Source organism: Staurois parvus, unplaced genomic scaffold, assembly GCF_062004578.1.
Source record: "Staurois parvus isolate SC_StPar_1 unplaced genomic scaffold, SC_StPar_1.0 ptg000020l, whole genome shotgun sequence".
Classification (NCBI taxonomy): Eukaryota; Metazoa; Chordata; class Amphibia; order Anura; family Ranidae; genus Staurois; species Staurois parvus.
The window spans coordinates 13,702,772-13,725,750 of record NW_028317816.1 but is presented as its reverse complement, the minus strand read 5'-3'; the positions used below and the strand labels follow the sequence as shown (position 1 = coordinate 13,725,750).

At 40.3% G+C, this 22,979-nt stretch overlaps 1 protein-coding gene across 2 annotated transcripts in view; it reads right to left on the bottom strand.

Annotated features, from left to right (window-relative positions):
* CUL1 (cullin 1) overlaps positions 1-22,979 on the bottom strand; it is a 136,806-nt gene that overhangs the window by 14,462 nt on the left and 99,365 nt on the right. For both annotated transcript variants that reach the window (XM_089687358.1, XM_089687366.1), the window contains exons 7-17: positions 22,512-22,675; positions 17,519-17,681; positions 14,824-14,954; positions 12,767-12,874; positions 12,569-12,675; positions 12,395-12,443; positions 10,817-10,948; positions 8,469-8,586; positions 4,212-4,288; positions 1,983-2,114; positions 921-1,013 (exon numbers count right to left, since the gene is read on the bottom strand). In XM_089687358.1, the coding sequence (XP_089543484.1) occupies positions 921-1,013; positions 1,983-2,114; positions 4,212-4,288; positions 8,469-8,586; positions 10,817-10,948; positions 12,395-12,443; positions 12,569-12,675; positions 12,767-12,874; positions 14,824-14,954; positions 17,519-17,681; positions 22,512-22,675 (1,274 nt within the window). The remainder of the gene's footprint in view (positions 1-920; positions 1,014-1,982; positions 2,115-4,211; positions 4,289-8,468; positions 8,587-10,816; positions 10,949-12,394; positions 12,444-12,568; positions 12,676-12,766; positions 12,875-14,823; positions 14,955-17,518; positions 17,682-22,511; positions 22,676-22,979) is intronic.

Sequence of the window (22,979 nt, the reverse complement as noted above, 5' to 3'; positions counted from 1 at the left end):
ATACACATAGATAGGTAACCCAATTTGATCTGCTCACTCACACAGATCTCTTTCTTAGAGTGTTACTAAACCCAGGACCCTGCATTCACTATATCTGGTCTCCCACAGTACACAGAACATGGAAGTACAATTATTTTAGTAAATATAAACTGCTAAAACCCTCTTTTCATCAGCAGTATATAGCAGTCTTGCTAATTCTATCAGTGTCTGGCTGAGCACTAGTTAATCTGGTAGGAGGAGTGTTCATTCAGTGTTCTGACTGTCCTATGAGGCATAACCCATGACCTTCTGGACACTGCGGATTAGCCCTGTGTCGATCACATGCACCTGCCCCCCCCCAAAAGAAAAAAGACTCTCTACCAAAACACACCAAACTGAGCATGTGCAGAGTGTCTCCTAGGGTGGTGTATTATCAGCAAATGGATTGGGGACTGTGGAAGGAAGGGAAGATCAGAGAACACAGGATCAAACAGCCTTTTTACATAATGCAGAGAATTAACCCCTTAGGTTCCACAGTGAAAATAACAAGCATGCCTTACTGCATATACAGACTGATTTTACGGATGTGGGTTTAGTAACACTTCAAGGACAGGGTAATTGCAGGTTAAGCTCTGGAAGCTGCTGTATTGACTGTCTACATCACAACAGTATTCTGAGATCCTGAGAGACACCAAAAGAATGAAAAAGTTGTGTGCATGCATGCATCCCATTTGAAAAAGAAGGAAATTCAGGACATGGGATAAACACCACATGTATCCTTGCAAATAACCTGCACTAGGAATAAGACTCCATAAAATCTCATTTGCCCACATTATTTGAGTACAATACTCAGTTCACAGATCTATCATAAAAAAAATTAAAAAAAATCTATTTATTTTAAACACAGACTTAAAAAAAAAAATATGTGGAATTTATCATACCATTTTTATCTGCGTACTATCTGTCAGTTGCTGTACTGTGTATGCATCTTCTGTGTTGTATTGTAGCAGGATTGCCATCTGGAATGTGGACGCCTAATAGGCAGAAAAAGATCATATATCATTGTACAGTGCATTGTATGTATTCATTTTATGTATTGATGTAACAGCAGCACTTCTACAAAGCTTTAACAGAGAACATGAAACCATCTGCATTTATCTCAACAATAGGGTATAATTTTGATATGTGTAGCGTGTTCACTGCATGGCCAGAGAGAGCCATGTGAGTTGTCTGACAGGTTACCAGGTTACAATGGCTCATAAAGCATTGTTAATTCACCACTGCTCCCACCCCCTTCCCCTTCTCTCTAACTGTTCACCTCTACAAGAAATTATGGCGCTGAATAAATGAAATTCAAGTAGATGGATTAAGAGATTAGTTGTGGAAGGTCCACTTCAGACATAACCAATGCATGGTCTTTACAATAACATACTGCAGGGGTCAGCAAAAAGACATCTGCAATCTACTTGCCAATCAGTGTCATGTGAGAAGCAAATCACAGTTTGCCATGACGCCCCCTTGTCAGAAGTGGTCTCCCCCTCTTTGACCAGAAATCGGAGCAGCAATTAGTACCACAAAGCCAAAGAAAGTCCTAGGCTCCTTGCCAACCCCAATGTGTCATATGAAACAGCCAAGGGAAAAACCTAGAAGGATTTCTCCTACTCTGCTGGGCACCACTGCATCTGCAGTCCAGTGCATCAACTTGAAAGAGGAAGAAATTGTGGTCGATTTTAGCTTGGGGGGGGCAGATATTTGTACTATAAAGAGAGTATTTTTGTATTGGCGAGATACGCGTTTGTTACTTACTACCAACCCCTGAACTCTCCAAACCCTCCTTACTTTTTAATTTGTCGTTTTGTCGGTTATCTCCATAAAAAGACAAAGTATGCTGCACCCTGTTGATCTTTGACTTCTCCCATGTTGTTCAGGTAGATCTCCACCTCTCTATGGTTGCCTACCCCTGTTGTAAAATATCTTTCACAGCTCCCAACAATGGTACCAACCTGCAAAGTATATCGATTTTTAAAGCAATTAGTAACCAATTCTCCTTTGGACAATTGATATAACCAAGTTAATTTCCTTCCACTGTGGCGGCTGGCATAAAAAGCTGTAAATCTCTGGTAACTGCGCTCCAACTGAAAGAAAAAAAAACAAAAAAACATTCAGAGTCGGGGAAAAAAAAAACAACAAAAGGTTTTGCACAATCTATGTGGTAAGAGGGAAAGAATGCCACTCAACATTACCACGCTGTGATTGACAGTTGGGCTTTGAACTAGAACTACTCTCACTAAGAATTTTAACTTTGTGCTCGATTCTGTAGCATATGAAAAAAAAAAAAAAAAAAAAAGCCAAAATAATGGGACACCTTTTCCTGAAAATAAATTCCGATTCCAGCAGTATGGGTTGGTTCTAGGTTTACAATCTATATTGCTTGTTGATAAGTTGTTCCAGGCCACCACTAGATAGTGCTATATGAATATTGGTCATGCATTGGGCTAAATGTGCAGCCTTTACCAAAAACACCTATTTCAGAGCACGGCAAGATATGTACGTCAAATTGCTGGAAACAACATTTATCTTCAGGGAAGCGTGTTTTTTTTATTTGGCAGGGACAGGTACAAACGTATAATGCACAGCAAAAGTGAAGTCTCGCTTTACAGTGTATGAAAACCCAACAATTAAACTTCTCTTATTTGATCCCTTTTGAGGCTGCTAAACAGAACACCGCAAGTGTTTTATCTATTTGAGTGCAAACAAATACCTGTTGATTTTTCCAGAAATCTTGTAAGCCGAAAACATTCAGTGCCCTCTCTGCCTGTGCACAAGGAAGGGTTATTGGGGCAGACGAGAGATTTACGTAATCCATCAGAAATTAAGTAGGTAGGGCTGACAACATGTGCTTAGGAATTCAAAGCGGTGTTGCCATATCAAAAAGGAAGGCAGGAGCACACTATAATTCTTGCACAACAGTTTTTTCAATTTCTTTTCGATTGGACATAAGTTTTAAGCCAATCACAACAATGAGAATGTTTTAATATTGGATGAAACATGGAAGTGAATTATTGCTGCATGTGTACCTATTGAGGACATTTACTGCTTTATTTGCCATCCTGAAGCAATGGATAATCCAAATTTTTAAACTGCCTACAGAACATGAATAAAGGGGAAATTGTACACAGGGGGCACCTGCTCTGGGACAATACTTTCCTACTCCTTGCAGAAAAAAAAAAAAAAAGATATATATATATATATATATATATATAAATAAAATATAATCTTTAGATCGAATGCAGCAGCTACTCTCACTCACTACTAGAGGAAGATACAGGACGAATAAGAATAAAATACCAGAGATAGGCAAGTTGCCTTCTACTAGTTATAGTTAACTACAGGCCTAAAACAGGCATAAATTCATCATGTGTTATTCTTGGTTTAAAGAATATATAAACCCAACACTTCATATACCCGATATGTGTCTGCTGTACCATGTACATGTACGAAAATGTATCCTGTTTTCTTTGTATTGATTCCTTTGAGTGAAATCCCTGATGTTCCTGCCAGCCCCTCTGTTTTCCTATTAAAAAATTACCACTCTAGGTATGAGAGCAGGGCATGGTCAGTTTTATGGCTGTGTGGGAGCTAAATGATCAAACGTCAGCTGCCATTCACTGGGAAGATCAGTGTGCTGCTGTTTCTCCTCCCTGAGATCCTTATAAAGCTAAGAACAGAGGTATGTGATCACTTATAAAAAAAAAAAAAAAAAATTGTATTTTAAAGTTTTTGTTAATCGTATACACAAATGTTTGGCTTTTCACTTCTGTTTTAAACTGAATGGGTTATTTTACAAATTGAGGGTTTGGTAATTGTTGTAAAATAAACAAAAGCTAACATTTAGCAATATGTTCAGCCTCCCATTAAGCTTCCAAAATATGAAAGCTTTATAGTAAGCAGGAAAATGGGTATTTTGTGGTATCTATGTCCTGAAATGACTGCATAATTCTGAATGCCATAATCCTATCACACCCTCCGGAGTCATCAGAAAATAAAACACATACAACAACAATTTTTTTTTTTTTGTTACACTTCCATGTCTGACAGACATTGCATCAAGTCATCTCCCAAATGTACAGTAACACGTATTTAGCAATCTGTGGCTCTCTCAAAAGACTGTCTATTCGCCATAACAGAAATGAACAAAGCCATATTATGGAGGCAACCAATCCATATCATACCTCAGAAGGTAACGCAAATGTGCAGAACTGTTGAAAAGGCCATGACCCAGAGCTAAGGACTTGTATGCTGAAATCCACTGCAAAAGATAAAACCGAGAAAGGTTAAATGCTTGTTACATATGAACTTAGGCAATGACCATGCAGTAGTAGCCCCACACAGAAATAGCATCATAAACTGTATCTCTGTGTGGAAAATCTGTACCAAGATGAAGATGCAAATTCTGAGATTAGCAAAGGGACAGGAAACCCTAGGGAAACAGTACCCAGATTGCATTAATACCTCACCAATTTTACTTGTTGACAAGAGAGGCCTTTAAACAAGATTTATTTATTTTTTTATAAAGGGAACACATATCTGTTTTAATATATTCTACTGAAATTAAAGTTGGATAAAATAACACACTGGCAAAATAAAAGCAGCATCAAGGATTCAAAGCCCACAATGTTGAAGGCAACATTATAAAAGGACCAGAAACTCAATTACACCATTACATGAAAAATACTAAGTCCAGAACATTCAGGTAACAAAAATGATTGTGCTAACCTCTTTGACAGTTAAACTGAAGGTTCACTTTCAACATGAAAAAAGTGTGCTGAAATACATTCCTCAGCCTTGTACATCTGATTTTCAATATGTTTCTACAAATGTGGTTCTCTAATTTATGGAGGTTTAGTTTATAGGATATAATATGTAAGAAAGAGGGGGAATTCTTATGACACTAAAGAAAAAGAACTAATTTTACTGCTAGAAAGCATCATATGCCTCAGAAACCCCTGTCATGGCATAAAGGTGGACAGACAGCTAGCATTATATAAAATATTACATATAAAAGTGCAGTTATTCAAACTAAAGAGGATCTCTGCTAAAAGTGGGAGGCATATTGTTTCTACAAAAACACTACCACCGACCTATGACATGCTAAGCAGGAAATGTCAGTTGTCACACACAAGGCTTATGTGTGATTATTCCCCCACACATGGATATCTGGTAGAGGCATGAACAGAAACAACTGGAACCACCGTTTTTCTTAAACTGCATTGGGATTTAAAGTGTACTAGGAGAGCAAGCTACAGTGGGTACAGAAAAGAATCACCCCCATTATAATAATCACATTTTGCCACTTTGCAACCTGAAATGAAGACCAACACCAGTTTTGTTTCATCCAGCTGTATTTGCTCAGTGCAACTTATAACATCCAAGTGAAAGACGTAACACCAAATGTCAGAAAAACATTTCTAAACACAGAATCATGGGTTGGAAAAAGGATCACCCCCTCCTAAAAATGACTTGTAAACTCAATCAGGTGTAGCCAATCACCTTCTCAATGGCACACAAAGTTATTTAACTTTCAACTGTGATCAGCTGTGGTCATTTTGATTAGCTCAGCATGAAAAGAGCTTTCCTGCAGCATTTCAGTCCATGGTAAACAATCAAGTATGGGTGGCAAGGCACTGTTAAAAGATTTCCGGGATAAAGATGTGGACAGGCACAGTCAGGAGATGGATATATACAAATTTCAAAGGCTTTATCAATGCCTAGAAGCACAGTGAAGTCTATTATTAAGAAGTAGAAGGTATTTGGTACAACACAGACCCTCCATGGATCAGGACGTCACTCCAAACTGGATGAAAGAGCCAGAAGGAAACTGGTAAGAGAGGCTACCAAGAGGCCTACAGCAACTCTGAAGCAGTTGCAGGAATTTATGACAAAGAGTGGTCATTGTGTGCATGTGATAACAATATCACAATTTTTCTACAAATGTGCCTTGTATAGGAGGGTTGCAAGAAAAAAGCCACTCCTCAAGAAAGGCCACATGCAGTCATGACTGAGCTTTGCCAAAAACGCACCTTGAAGATTCTGAGGCCACGTGGAAAAAGGGGTTATGGTCAGATGAGACTAAAATTGAAGGATTTGGCCTCAAAACAAGTCTGGCGGAAATCCATTACAGCTCACTATCCAAATAACACCAATCCTACATGTAGCACCCTCTAGTTATAGGCTTTGTTATTTTGTTAGAGGCTGGGTAGCCTGGGATGAATCAGCCTGGGAATGAAGTAGAGAGAGTTCACCTCAGAACAAGCTGGGAGGCTCTACAGGTCAGGGCTTCTGGAGCCTTTCCACCCTTCCAGAAACTGGGAGAACTTTCTGGAAGAGAGGCGGAGGAGACCCAGATTTGCATGTTTAAGGGAACTTGGCCAATCCTTAGACAGGAGGCCAGGCACGGTGGCAAGAGCAAACCTTAAATGTGACAGAACCTATGCAGCAGGGAGTTGTTCCTAGAGTCGGGTGGAAGATGGAGTGAGAGGAGGCTGGAGTGTGGAGTCTGGGAGGTGGGGCAACCTACAGGTGAGATACTGGAAAGAAGGATCTCCACTGCCCAAAGTCTCCTTAGGAGGACATCTTGTGAGGCAGGGAAGTAGCCAATCCAGCGTAAGACCTGAAAGCAACTACAAACAGTGCGAGTACTTCTACACCCCCTGGGACAGACAAAGGGAGAGGGTGTTCAGGTGTAAGACCCAACTAGTTCTCATCCAGGACTACTTAAATGTTAGCTCTTGGAACCCCTTGCCCAAGGATTCCCTCAGTGCAGCCGGGTGAAGAGGAGGTACAACAAGGGGACTTCAGTCCTCAACAGATAGTACTATTTTCCTGAACCACAATTTTTGTACAGTATACAGTTGTTTGTCCTCAAGTTTGCAGTTCTTGCACATCCCATATACCCTTAGATATACCAGGGGTATTTCTCATATCTCATATATCCCTAGACTCCATCCAAGTTGTTAACCCTCTCAATAAAAACAACTAAAAACCAGCTCAAGAACGGTCTTACTGACTTTGTATGGAAAGATGTGGAAAATGTGTGTTGCCTGGCCATGCAGAGCTTAGGGGGACCCAAACAAATCCAGCGGCTTTTGAGGGGGTAATGCTACAATACAGTAAAGCATGGAGGTGGTAATATCCTGTTATGGGGTTGTTTCTCTGCAGCAGAGACAGGAACACTTGTCAGGATATAGCAGGAAAAATAGATGGGGCAAAATACCATCAAAGTCTTGAGGAAAATTTGCTGTCGTCTGCCAGAAAGTTGTCAATGGGAAGGAGGTTTGCCTTCCAAAATGACAATGAACCAAAGCACACCGCAAAAATGACATAGTGGATGAAGGGAAAAAAGGTGAATGTCTTTGCATGGCCTAGTCAGAGCCCAGACTTAAACTCCATTGAAAATCTGTGAAATGACTTGAAGACTGCAGTCCACAAATGGTCTTTATCAAATTTAACTGAATTTGAGCAGTTCTGCAAAGAGAGGGCAAATATTGCAAAGTCTAGATGTGCAAAGTTAGAGACATATCTCAAAAGACTAAAGGCTGTAGTTAAAGCAAACTGTGGTTCAACAAAATACTGACACAAGGGTGTGATCCTTTTTCCAATGCAGCAATTTTGTTTTTGAATTTTTTTTCTGACATGTTGCAGTTCTATCTTTCACTTGGATGGTATAAATTGCACTCAGTAAATATGGACAGATAAAACAAAAACTGTGTCTGTCTTCATTTCAGGCTGATTTTAATAGGGGAGGCGATTCTCTTCTATACCTACTGTATATGCAATAACTAGTGGGGCTCTTCTACAACCAGCATGAATGAAAATTTCTTCAACTGGCTACTAGAATAGAAATAACTATGACCAGGATAACAGCAAGTCACCCATCTGCAGAGTAATTAATCCCAGGCACCAGGTCAACCATATTAACTACATAATTACTTCCTAAATTGGAACACTAGCAACAGCTGTTTTTTCTAGGCTTGAACAGAGAGGGAAGTGCTGTAACGTCTAAAATTTTCATAGCTGTTTGCATCCATGTTCACCATCTGTCCTGGTAACTACTGTCAAGGGGAAATCCAAAAATTTAAATTGTCACCAAAACAAGAGTGGAGAGGGTATCTACTAATGAGCACACCTATTACAGTGACAACTGTTAAGGACGAGATTTCCAATTACTCTAGGGAGATTTCCACAATCCCTACAACAGAAAGTAAAAGATGGGCATGAATACCTGAGCATTTGTAATCCTTGCTCACTTTATTCAAGGCTAAACTATATTGTTGCCAGGAGGCAGACTAAGGCAGAGAAGGGGGGGGGATCAAACTATATTATCAATGTAATGCAAATTTTAAGAGTGCTGGAAAGCAACACCAAGTCTAGATGAAGTGCATTTTATTTAAATACTCCAGCCATAAAATGTCTTAGTATGAGGTACTCACAGTCAAGAGGTTCTGAATTTGTCAGGTGCTTTTTAAACTGTTCATTTAAGTCTTTGCTGACACCAATGTCTTGGAACATCCTTTGCAGCTTTGAGGTATATTCAAAACCACAGGCTTGCTGTAAAGATACGAGTGATAAAGCAGTGCAATTAGCTCTCCACCCTTACCTCAAATACCAAAACAGTGAACGTATGACATATTTTAAATTACCATTCAGTTATGCAGTATATAAAGCAAATGCATTTCATTGATGTAAATTAGTTTGTTAAAAGCTTTCTGAACTCTATGCATACAGTATGGTTTTTACAAGCAGGAACTTCGCTTTAGAGTAAAATGCCGAGCTGGATTCATCAGCAAAAGAGCAACACTACTCTTATGTCCTTAGCCGACATGTCTTAACTCAGTAGCTGACCTGTTCCTTCAAAGTGGAATATCGGACATGCCAATAAAGTCAGCGCAACACACATATATGCGGCCGTGCGGGCTGCGTTTTGCATGGGCAGGAGAGCCCATTCATTTGAATGGACTCTAGTGCCCGTGACACGTAGGGAAGAAGTCCCTGTGCTTCTTCCAAAAAAGCAGCCTACGCGGGAACCTCGGCTCCCAGTACGGTTGCGTTTTCCAATGCGGGCGGCGTGCCATTAGAAGTAATGGCACACACCCGCGGGTCCGCATTTCTCTGTGAGGGTGGTGCGGCTGCATGGATTTTCATGCGGATCCTCAGCGGCACCACCCGCACAGATGTGAACCTAGCCTTCATGAGCATCATATTTTAAAGTTTAGATCGGCAGTTAAACTGACAATGACATTAGGAACTAGGCATACATAATTACATATTTCTAGTTCTCTACTGCAAGATTAACGTACTCTCAGTGAGTAGTATTTTACACATGGACGCTGTATTGCAATTAAAAAAAGGGATACAGAAAAAAACAGATAAAGCCAAGAAATAAAGTGGACTTTTTATTATCAAGTATCTTATTAAGTGTCTTTAATAGGATAACCAATTGCATTTGTGTATAGCATGCAAAACAGGAGGAACGTTTAAAGTGGAATTCCAGTAAAACTCTAATTAAGCCTATGCCTACTCCTACCCCCATTATAAAATTATTCTATTAAACCCAGAAAAAGAAAAAAGATGCCAACTCTTACCTATTCTGAAGCCACTCTGGTCCGACCACACAATTGGGTCCCAGTGCTGACTTCAGTGTAGAGAAGGGAAAGCGAATAACGGATGCCACACTAAGACTCTGGGTGGCATCATTGCCCAGGCTCCGCAGCCATTGTCGCTGCCTCTCCTCTACACAGAAGCCAACCCTGGGACCCGAACATGTGACTGGACTAGAGAAGCTTCAGGATAGGCAAGTATAGACATCTTTTCTTTTAATAGGCAAGTAGGTAGATAGGATAGGGATGGGAGTAGGTTTAAGCGGAGTTAGAATTTTACTGGAATTTCACTTTAAGTGTAGATAGGAAAATACTGAGCAAAAATACTAAATATGAATGATACAACCGTGTTCACCTTTTCTAGTTATAGGCTTGAAAATGCAGCCAAAATTATTTTGAAAAGCCCCACTGCACAGTAAAGATGGACAGGACCAGAAAAAGCACCACAATTTTCTTCTACAGAACCTGCATAACCTACTGATTTTTCACAGAGCCCAAAAACATCTTTAATACGATTATACTCCACAGATGAGTTAAAGTGTTACTAAACCCCAGACCCTGCATTCACTATATCCGGTCTCCCACATTACACAGAACATAGAAGTGCAATTTCGTTTAGTAAATATAAACTACTAAATACCTTTTCTCATCAACAGTTAGAGCAGGCTTGTGACTTCTATCAGTGTCCAGCAGAGCACTGGTTAAAGCTTGTAGGATGAGTTTTCTTTCTGCTCTAGGAGGATGCAAAACCTCTGACCTCTATCTGGACAGTGCTCATTAGTCATGTGCTGATCACATGCACTCTCCCAAGAAAAAAAAACAAAACACCCTCTCTAGAATACAAACCAAACTGAGCATGTGTAGAATGGCTACGGCTCAGTCTGTCTTATCAGGAGATCTGAGCATGTGCAGAATAACTATGGCTCAGTCTGTCTTATCAGGAGATATGACGTGGACATTTGAAAAAGAGGAGGAACAGAGAAGACAGGATCAAATGGCCTTTTTACACAATGCAGAAGATTAACCCTTTAGCTTCCACAGTGAGTATAACAAGCATGCTTTACTGCATATACAGACTGATTTTTCTGTTGTGGGTTTAGGAACACATTAAATAAAAGACTCCTCCTACCTAGGCTATTGATCAGCTAAAAAAAAAAAAGATATACTCTCAAATAACTTACCTTAAGTTTGGATATCATACTCGCTTCTGCATCATCGCTGGCGCTGTTTTGGTGCACTAAACGTTTTGCGAGCATTTTTGCATAGAATTTCTGAAATACATCCTTATCTTCTATGTATTTAAATACTACCATCTGTGGAAGAAAAATTTCAGAGCTAGTAACAATCCCTTTGCTTTTATCAATTAAATGGGTAAAACAAAATAAACCCCCCCAAAAATATACCAGACGCATGATATAGCCATCTAAAAACAGCAATAGCTGGGCTTTGCACTAGTACATATCTGTATTTTTAGGTTCAATAGGAATGGAAAGACATGTTTAACCAATTCAATACAGCAATTTTACACCTTCCTGCCCAGGCCAGTTTTCAGCGCTCTCACACTTTGAATGACAATTGCACGGTCATACAACATTGTACCCAAACTAAAATTTTAGCATTTTCTTCACACAACTAGAGCTTTCTTTAGGTGGAATTTAATCACCGCTGGGGTTTTTATTTTTTGCTAAATTAACAAAAAAAGACCAATAATTTTGAAAAAAAAAGTTTTTCTTTGTTTCTGTTATAAAAGTTTGCAAATAAAGAATTGTTCTTCATAAATTTAGGCCAAGATGTATTCTGCTACATGTCTTTGGTGAAAATAACCCAAATTAGGATGTATTTTTTAGTTTGTAGGAAAGTTATAGAGGTCACAAACTATGGTATAGATCTGAATATTGATCAATCCTGAAGTACTGACAGCCAATCTAATTTCTTGAGGTCCAAGAATGTCAGAACAGTACAGATATCCCCCAAATGACCCCTTTTTGCAGAGTAGGCAGTCCGACGTACTTCATAAGAGGCATGGCGAGTTTTTTGAAGTTGTATTTTTTTTGTCATTTTTCGGAAAATTAAAAAAAATTAGTTTCACTATTTTTTTTTTACATATTGTCACCAGTGCAGTACAGCGTCATCATATAACTGGCATGGTGGTGATCAGGGACACTGACTGGTGACAGTATGAAAAAAAAAATAATATATATATTTTTTTTTTCATATTTCCCTATGACCAAAGTAGTACAATGTTACCATAGTAACATTGTACTACTTTGGGGAAGTGATCAGTATTTTTTTACACAATTTGCTTATAGCAAAGAATTACTTTGCTATAAGCAAGCATTTACCTGAATGACATTGATTCATCCAGAGGTTTTTTTTTTTTTTTTGTGCTTCGCTGTGATTTGGCCACAGCTAATCACATGACATGTGCATGTGATTAGCTGTGACCATTCACAGCTAGACACTAGTATACAATGGATGGCATGAATGAAGCCATCCATTGTATACAACTGTCATGTGACCTGCTGTGATTGGTCACAGCAGGTCACACGGTACCGGCAACGGGGCCGATACTCAGATCTGTCATCGGCTGCGCCACTCTGCAGGAGCGCAATCTACGCATGTGCGGGAGGACGCCATATGGCGTCCACCCGGAACGCGGATGACATTTGCCGCCCGCCATTCGGCCATAGGGCAGGCGACAAATGGTTAAAATACACACATTTATAATAAAAAATAAATGATAAAATGTTGATTCTTACAACTTGATTAAGTGTGTCTTCCAATTCTGCCTCTTCTGGATTCTTGGAGCTGAACAAACAGAATAGAGTATGAACATTTTAAGTAGATGCAAGTCAAGAAGAAAATGCATATACTCACAAATGCAAGAAAGAGGAGAATGTAATTTGTTTGTTATAAAGCTAAAAGATGCTTACCTCTTCTTTAGTAGAGAGTCACAATAGCGGGCAAGTAGTTCAGGAGATTTGCTGGAAGACTGGGCCATTTTTGTCACTGCATTGTTATTTATAAATCGGCCACAAGCCTGTAGTGAAGAGGAGACTTGTATGAGGAAATTGTTCTGAATTAGTGGGTAAAAAAACAGTGATTAGAAAACAAAATGTAAAAATACATACCTTATCCAGAGCAGCCACAAACCCTGCATCGTTGTTGAACGCTGACATAACTAGTGCATTATATTTCTTGTGGACATCCAAGACTGTCTGTACATACATTTTTGGATCCTGGGAGAATATAACAACACTTTGTGTATTAAAAAAAAAAAAAAAGAAAGAAGAATACAGATATATGTACGCACGCACACACAGATAATGCTATTATCATTAATCATTAGATACACTATATTGCCAAAAGTATTGGTTGGCCTGCCTTTACATGCACATGAACTTTAATGGCATCCCAGTCTTAGTCTATAAGATTCAATATTGAGTTGGTCCACCCTTTGCAGCTATAACAGCTTCAACTCTTCTGGGAAGGCTTTCCACAAGGTTTAGGATTGTGTCTATGGGAATGATTGACCCTTCTTCCAGAAGCACATTTGTGAGGTCAGGCACTGATGTCAGACGAGAAGGCCTGGCTCACAGTCTCCACTCTAATTCATCCCAAAGGTGTTCTATCGGGTTGAGGTCAGGACTCTGTGCAGGCCAGTCAAGTTCCTCTACCCCAAACTCACACATCCATGTCTTTATGGACCTTGCTTTGTGCACTGGTGCGCAGTCATGTTGGGACAGGAAGGGGCCATCCCCAAACGGTTCCCACAAAGTTGGGAGCATGAAAGTGTCCAAAATGTCTTGGTATGCTTACGTCTTAAGAGTTCCCTTCACTGGAACTAAGGGGCCAAGCCCAACCCCTAAAAAACAACCCCGCACCATAATCCCCCCTCCACCAAACTTTACACAATACAGTAACGCAAGTACTGTTCTCCTGGCAACTGCCAGACACGTCCATCAGATTGCCAGACAGAGAAGCGTGATTCGGCACTCCAGAGAACATGTCTTCACTGCTCTAGAGTCCAGTGGCAGCGTGCTTTACACCACTGCATCCGACGCTTTGCATTGCACCTAATGATGTAAGGCTTGGATTCACCTGCTCGGCCATGGAAACTCATTCCATGAAGCTCTTTACGCACTGTTGTTGTGCTAATCTGAAGGCCACATGAAGTTTGAAGGTCTTTAGCTATTGACTCTGAAGACAGTTGGCAACTTCTGCGCACTGTGCGCATCAGCATGAGCTGACCCCGCTCTGTCATTTTACGTAGCCTACCACTTCGTGGCTGAGTTGCTGTTGTTACCACTTTCTTATACTACCACTAACAGTTGACTGTGGAATATTTATTACTTATTGCACAGGTGACAACCTATCACGGTACCACACTTGAATTCACTGAGCTCCTGAGAGAGACTAATTTTTTCACAAATGTTTGTAGACGTCTGCATGCCTAGGTGCTTGATTTTATACACCTGTGGCCATGGAGGTGACTGGAACACCTGAATCCAATAATTTGGTGGGGTGTCCCAATACTTCTGGCAATATAGTGTGTATGTATATGTATATATATATATATATATATATATATATATATATATATATATATATCTTAGATGAAACTATAAATTGCATCTTCCCTGATACTTGGCACTTAAAAACACAACATTTGATTTTATAGTGCCAAGAAAAAAGTTTCAGGTTTACTCAAGGAGTGTCATATTAATTTACCTTTAGCTTCCCTTTATACCTATCTGGTGTGTTACTACAATCACGTTGATATCTGGTATTTTGTGCATTAACATGTGCTGCATTAAAACAGCTTGTTAATTTTGAATGGGATGTCAATGCACCACAACACACTTAAAACCAGTTATTCACCATTTGTCATCAATGCACAGAATCCCCTGTGCACTGCAATGCGATGAAATCCATGTATGAGAAGGTCTGTTGGGGAACCATTAAAAATAAATGGCACCCCATATCAGATGTTACCATGCATTGTAGTAATGCATGTTTTCCCACACATTACCACAATTCATAAATGTTGAAGCCTGCCTAAATGTCAACACAAATCAGGAGGGGGAAAAGAAAAAAAAAAAGCAGCTGAGGAATTTGCAGATGAGGCTTCTAAGTGATGTGTACAAGTTTCAGCTCTATTCTTAGTAGTGTAACAAACATTACTTACATTCTGTGCTGCTTCTCCACACTTTTCTATAGCAGCAAGTCCTTGATTGTGGATATGTGTTTCTAAAAGTTTTTTCAGCTCTCCCAGACCATCCTGTATTCGTGATACAAGATTGTACATTCGCCCCAGATCTGAAAGAAAAACATTTTTTATTTTTTTTTTTACAAGGGAGTAAACTAAAGTTTTACTATACTATGTACAATGACCTAAAGCAGAAATAAAATCTCAGTTTATAAAACTGCACAAGAAGGCTCTATATTGCAAAACAGACATGCAATATCCCTTCTGCAATTAAATAAACCTACCTGTCTGCTCGCAGTCTTCCTGTGAATGTAGACTGTGCAGGCTCAATTCAGTTTACATTCTGGCACAGATCCTGTGAACTGGAATGACTGAATTTCTGCACATGTACAGAAATAACGTTGCTACAAGTGACTGCAATGGCCAAAGAAAACAGCCACAACCTGGAAGAAGCTGGGAAGATGCCATTGCTGGTGAGGGACATTGGACTGTTGTAGGAGAGGTAAGTATTGTGGACTTGATTTACGCTTTAACCCCTTGACGCTGACCGCATGCAAATTAGCAGCCTCACAGAACTGGGCTATTTTCCGTGGTGTTGCAAACTTGTGTACCTGTCTTTCTGCTGGGAGCGCGCTGCACGGCACACTCCCAGCACAAAGACCGGGGTGTCACTGAGAGCCCTGAGTCCCGTTCTAATGATCGGACCCGGAACTCCCGATTCCGGGTCACCTGATCGCTGTGATAGCCTCTGGTTGGCTATCACAGTGATCAGTCACTGTGAAGCCTGCTCCCCTTGTTCTCTCTCTCTGAATGGAGGAGGAGACACACATTGCATCTCTGTCCTTTCCGAAAGAAATAAAAAAAAAAAACAAAAACAAGTGTTTGTAATAAATAAATACATTAACAAAAATATTTAAATAAAACAAACAAAAACAACTACATCAAGGTTCGATCTAGATCTGTGCCAGGGTTTGTGTTTGGGTCAGTTAGTGGCAGGATAAAAAAAAAAAAAAGCAAACTGTGCACTATTGTTTCTGGGCTGTACTGCAGGCACAAACAACTACCATACACATATGTGGTTTTGCTGCGATAATCAGGAGCAGGAGAAATTATTTTGGGTTGTTCTTTGTTGTTAGGTTATGAAAGTAGCAAGATATATACAGCTAAATTTAAAAAAAAAATTTTTTTTCACTATTTTGAGCCAGTTTTCCTTTGGTAATAAAAGAAAAAAAAATCAGGAGATATCCATTACCATTTACCACCAAATGGAAGCCCAATTTGTCCTGAAAAATGTATAATTCACCTGGATGCACAAAGTAGTTCTGATATGTACAGTATTGCTAACACATGTCAAAGTTGCAAACTTGTGCTTAGGCATTAAGATTTGTTTTACCCTTAGGCAAAGAAAGTTTCTAAAACAAACCCTCTGCAGGTTTTTACAATATTGCACCTCATACTAGCACATTACGCCTTACTTGTCAAAGGATGCCCTCCAGCTGTCAGTGCATAAACGCTTCCATCTTCTCCTGGGTTTGCTCTATTCTGCCACTTGCATGGATGGTCTGTAATGGCATAACTCCTGCGCATTCACACTGGAGTCACTTCATCACAGAAAAGAGTGCGTGCAGTAAATGTACTCTGAGCTGTGCTTATGCAGTTCAGTGTACATTATTGCTGACAGACACAGGGAAGCATGTATGACCGAAGAGACCACTAGGTCTTGTCTGCCATAAAAATCCTGCCTGTCAGTGTTTTCATTTTTGGGCTTAATTCCACTTTAAAATATTTTTCAGAAGGTACTGTTTTTTCATTTCAAATTTCTGATCTCATAATTATATTTCCCCCTTGCAGCTACTTGTAGACCAAGTATTGTAGTCACCATTCCTACTGAAGAACTGATCAGAAAAAATGCCTGACTCAAAGTAGATTATACAACATGAACAGAGTTTTTAAAACAATAAACAACCCTGTCAAAACAGCAATGTGGTGGATGCTATTGGTGAGGCATTCATAGTCTGAGGTCTCTTGAAGTATGGCCTGTTAACTGTCTGACCCCAAACACACAGAGGATGGGAAAGTATGTGTGAGGTCAGATACAGATGCACATAAAAATGTATTTTAGCACATCAGCTTTTTTTTTTTTTTTTTTTTTTTTTAATTACTGGTGGTACTCCTCCACCCCCCTCAACATGAAGAGCTAAAGCACATACGCTTTAAGAAAAAAAAATGCTACTTTTACAGGCATTCAGCTTTTTTTATGCCTGTTAGCCTATGTGGCCATTCATATCAGGCATTTGGATCTAAATTTCAAGACCAGTCTTTAGAGGCAAAAAAACAAACCAAAAAAACAAAAGTTGAGTTTTGGGAGGAGCTTATGAGCATAATGTAGGCACGCATAAATGCAAACTTATGAGTGTAAATGCATTTCAATGGCCAAAAAAAATTATTATGGCCAGTAGAATGGATTTACACCATACGAACCATTTTTCCAGTTGGCATTTTTCCAAGTGCTGGCAGAAAAAAAGCCAGCATATTTTGAGCATAAATTCAAAAGCCTGCGTGCATGAGGTCTAACTTGAAACAAAGTGGGAAAAAAAGATAACCATTTTTAAATAAAATTTCTACGATTAATAAATCCCAACATATGAAATTGAACCAAGAGCTACCAAGTCACCTTCATTCTTGTCTGCATCAAGTAAATTCTGGAACTCTGTATGGAAGATCTCCAGGTGTTTTTCTATGAGGACCTGTTCACATTTCCTTGCTAGCTCATCCTGAGTGCTCTCATGAAGGTATACCTGTACTCTTCTCTGCTCTTCTAAAAGCCGAGCTTCAGCCTAAAAATGAGGGGAAAAAAAAACAAAAACTATTATGCAACGACTACTACATAAAACATTCAATGGTAAGCCATATTCATGATGACCAAAAGGTGTGTGTGTGTGTGGGGGGGGGGGGGGTTTGCTCCTTCTTCCCTCCCTCCCTGCAGTTTTCTGGGACACAGCACAGGTCCCAGAAGACTGTGGAAAAAAAAAAAATCACAGTGTGCAGCGTGGCTCGCACATGCACACTGGGCACCTGGCTATGAAGCCGCAAGCTGTCACAGCCAGGTGCCCACAGCTAAGATGCTGGCAACGGAGACCTAAGACGATACACAGTGCCCCCTCGGGTGAGAACACAGGTGGATCCGGGGACAAGTAGGTGTCTGTTTATTAAAATTCAGCAGCTAAAGTTTTTGTGTCTGCTGACTTAATTTTTACAAAATTGACTGGAGCTCTGCTTTAAATATAAAGCAACATCCCCCATCTCCAACACACTGTCAACTTTGTTCTGAAAGCTGGATTACAAACTATGTCCATGTTGATATGCTTCAGGGGGCTTGTTCACACCATGGTGCAGAGACAAAAGCAATTGTTCGCTCTGTGCCTTGCTCACACCACAACGCTAGTATCAGGTGCAGATTTTTTCTGTGCAGGAGTCTGCAATATGTATAAAACCCATTGAAGCGTGCATGTAAACTAATGTTTCTGCAAGTAAAATCTGCATGTCAGTTTCCATCAGTTTTTCTGTACATATGGTGTGAACAAAGCCTTAAATAGCTTGAGTCTGCTGCCCTTTGTTCCTCTCACAAATGCTTCTCTCCCCATGCATGTGAATGAAAAGGCAACTTGAAGCAGCCTAAGGCTCCATGTACAGGAGCCTACCCTGACCACCGGCCATGGGAAACCGCAAATCGTGACAAAGCTGCAAAATTGTGGTACCGCGGTTGCCGCATTTTGCGGCTTCTCGCAGTCGGCGGTCAAAACTTTTCCTATCCTGAATGCGATTCTTCCGAGTTCAGGAGAGGAAGGTTTAACCTCACCTAAATGTGGCAGCTCCTAAACTCTGCTAAAAGTCTATGTGTACATGGACAGATAGGCTTGCATGGAGTTGAGTTTAGGAGCTTTGGCAAAAAAAACCTCGAGTTTAGGAGCTGCTCATGTACATGAGCCCTAATGCAGATTAGAAGGTCAAAAAAAGAATCAAATAAATGAAAGACAACTGCGGATAAATTCACTTGCCAATGTGTCTCAAATTGATGTCAAATGCAAGCAGAATGCATATGAAAGAAAGATGCATTTTTTCTTTAACACAAGCCCAAATCCTATTGACAAAGGCCCTAAGAGTTCCTGTAAGCCTGTGGAGAATCTAGTGTTGCACTGTTACTGTAGAATCTCCATGTAAACGCATGAAGAATACATGAGGAACCAGGAAATACAGCTTACACAAAGCCTTTGCTGACATGGTAGGAGTATTTTAGAATAACCAATGAAGGGCTCATAGATATGATAGCAAGCGACTTGTGCTTGGGTTTTCAAAATGGTTTCAGGGGTGTTACCATTGATCTATAAAAAAAGAAAAATAAAAGCACTACAGAGGATCCACTGACAGCGACCGGTTCCAAAGTCTTATTTGTCAGTAGCTGCAGGCATCTTTCCTCTAGACCAGGGGTCTCCAAACTTTCTAAATAAAGGGCCAGTTTACTGTCCTATAGACTTTAGGAGGGCCAGATGGAGTAGAAAAGGTCCCAACATCAGTGGGGAAAAAATAATTCCCAATTGTTTGTATCAGTCAGAGGAATTGTGCCCGATCACTGTTGTCATTGGAAGGCGTTGGTGTAAAGGGGGGGGTGGGGAATTAAGCCTGATTGTTGGCATCAGTGGATGAAATAATGCCCCAAGGGCAAGATAAAGGCAACCAAAGGGTGGCATCTGGCCCCCGGGCAACAGTTTGGAGACCACTGCACTAGACCCCTGGTGCCCAGCACATGTCCTGGAGGGCCTCTGAATGCGGTCTATAAGCTATTGGGCACTAGATAGGCGGCAGCGAGCTGAGCACTGGAACGCCTTCTATGTTTAAATAATTTAAATAGTGCTTTTGGACCAGCTTCATCAAGAGATGTAGTGACTGTGTGCGCTGTACAAGCTGTATGTAGGCTCAGCTAAATACAGTGAATGGCGCTGTGTTCCCACTCCTGAAGCAAGATTGAGTTGGGTTGAGCGGTACTCAACTTTTCACAGGGAGCTTTGTATTTTATGAATGAATACAAAGCTTCCTTTGATTGGCTGAGTAGGACATTGTGGTGTCATCAGCCTGCCTCTTCACCTCAGCGAACCAGAGGAAGTTTTGTAACGAGTCATCGATTTTGTTCTGGGAGTGTGACAGGAAGGTCTTGTGAGACTACATACAGCACACACAGCGGCTGCATCCCTAAGTAAATAGTTCATTTGGACCAGCATGGTCCACCTAAACTATTTAAACCATACTAAAAGCTGGAGCTCAGCTTTAACTTTCACTGCTACAGACCACCCATTTATGGGGGATGGGGAGATTTAATTTCACAGCCAGTGACCACCAATGTGGTGGATAGGGTTAATTATACTGACACCAGTGCTGGGTGCTATTATTGCAGCCACTGATATCAGTGCTGGGGGTTGTGTCCACTGACATGAATGTTAACCCCTTCCCGCCGGCGCCTCCCGGCCCTTTAAGAATTTCAGCCGCCGGGAGGCGGGGCGGGTGGGGCGTCACGGCGGTCACATGATTGGGAAAGGTCCTGATCGAAAGAGCGGACCGGGACCTTTCCGTGAGTACCACACGTTTGCTGGGAGTGCACAGGGCGCACGCTCTCAGCACATATGTCTTTTGTTACATGAACGCAAATGTGCAGCCGCTCGGTGTCTAGGCCCAGACGCCAGGCATGAAGGGGGTTAAGGATTATTATTACATGCATTGACACTAATGTTGGGGATTATTATCACCTTCACGTACACAAATGATGGGGTTTATTATTGTACTCACTGACACCAATGCTGGGGGTTATTATTATTGCCAATGACACCAGAGCTGGGGGCTAATGTACTCCAACTTCTTCATTGTGCACTGGGGTACGCAGGACCAACATTTTTGGGTGCTAAGGTGCATTAAGAGCCATTTATTTTGTGTGGGCTGCCTCACTTGACGCGGTGCACCTAAATGTATGAAAATGAGCTGCTATTGTGCAGCCCTCTGGAAGTGGCGAGGTCACACTTGAGGCCCTCTATAAATTTAAAACTGACCACTACTGCTCTAGACCTTTGCGTATTCATCCACGTACTTGCAGTACCACTCACTAAGAAGAGTACTTAGTAGCAAAGTACTGTCCAGTACTACTACTTAACCACTTCAACACCGGGCACTTTTACCCTCTTCCTGCCGAGGCCAATTTTCAGCTTTCAGTGTTGTCGCACTTTGAATGACAATTGTGCAGTCATGCAACATCGTACCCATAAAAAAATTATCATTTTTTTCACACAAATAGAGCTTTCTTTTGGTGGTATTTCATCACCAATGAGTTTATTTTTTGCTAAATAAACCAAAAAAACCCCAAAACTTTTGAAAAAAAAATGTTTTTTCTTTGTTTGGATTATAAAATTTTGCAAATAAATAACATTGCTTCATACATTTAGGTCAAAACATATTCTGCTGCATTTCTTTGGTGAAAATACCCCAAATTAGTGTATATTATTTAGTCTGTAGGAAAATTATATAGTCCACAAACCATGGTATACATATATCTGACAATCGATCAATCCTGATGTACTGACGGCCCATCTAAGTTCCTGAGGTCCAAAAAGCCCCAAATTACCCATTTTTGGAAAATAGACAATCCAAGATATCTAGTAAGAGGCATGGTGAGTTTTTTGGAAGTTGTATTTTTTTTTTTTTTTTTTTTACATATCACAAGTCCAGTACAGCATTATTATATAACTGGTGTGGCAGTGATCAGGGACACTGACTGGTGACAGTATGTAAAACAAAATAAAAGTAATAATTTTTTTTTTTTTTAATACATTACTTTTTCTTTTTTTTTTTACTTGATTTCTTTTTAACACACTGTGACCAAAGCAATACGATGTTACCATAGTAACACTGAACTACTCTGGTCAAGTGATCAGGATTTTTTATTTTATTTTTTTACACATTAGGATTGCGAATACCAGTGTATTTCATTAATATTTGCAATCATTGTTACTGAATGAAACCGATTTAGTCTTTTGTTGTGATTAGCTGTGATTGGGCAAAACTCATCACATGATATAGATGGGCTGCGATTGGCCCTGTCCGTACCATGTGACTGCTTTGACCAATCACAGCTAACACAATTGTATACAATGGATGGCATGGCAGGAAGCCATCCATTGTATACAATTGACATGTGAACTGCTGTGATTGGTCACATGACACTAGCAACAGGCCAGTGTAGCGATATGTCATCGGCTGTGTCCCGTGGAGGCAGTCAGTGACAGATCGCACCGAGGCAGCGTGAGCAGCTCCTTCTGACAGGACGTCATATGACGCCCAGTCACAAAGAGAAGTGTCCCGCCAGGCCTTCAATCTGCTACAGGCCAAGCGGGAAGATGCTAATGTCCACTTATCAAAAACAAAATGTTTACTTCATCCATATGTATGTAGATTGCAACCTTTTACTTCAACATATTTTAAGCCCTTATAACCAGCGACTGTACTGAAAATGGAAATCCACAGTTTTTCTTTCCCATCAGTATGCAGTAATTAGACAATTTTGCTCAAGATTTAAACTTAATAAATGAGAAAACAGACAAGGCCACGTTGCCAAGAACTGAAGTCACCTTCTTCATGTATTCTGTGACGGGGTTCTGCTGTAAAAACTCTGTGCTCTCTCTTGTATAGAACCTCTCTGTGTCAGCCAAAAACTGAGATTCAAAAGATTCTTTGTACACGGTCAACGTGGGGCCTTTGGCAAACGCATCATCTTCATTCAAGCCCAGCTCGACTGCAAATAGAAAAGAATACTGTCAGGCTATGGTTTCAAGAGAGCATTGTGTTAGGAATCCTCAGGCCCAGTGTTCCCATTCTCCAATGACTGTAAATAGGGCACACATGTCAAATCCCATTTTCCCCTATGCTTGTTCAATTTAAATGAGGTGTGTTTATTTTCAATCACCACAGGGTCTTCTATTTCAAAAAGTGAATATAAGCCCTTATTACAGAAGTCTGAGAATCACTGGTAACGCAAGTTCTTATATTTTTTCAGTAACAGGACATTTTTTGCCAAGACACGTACCAAAGTTAATACA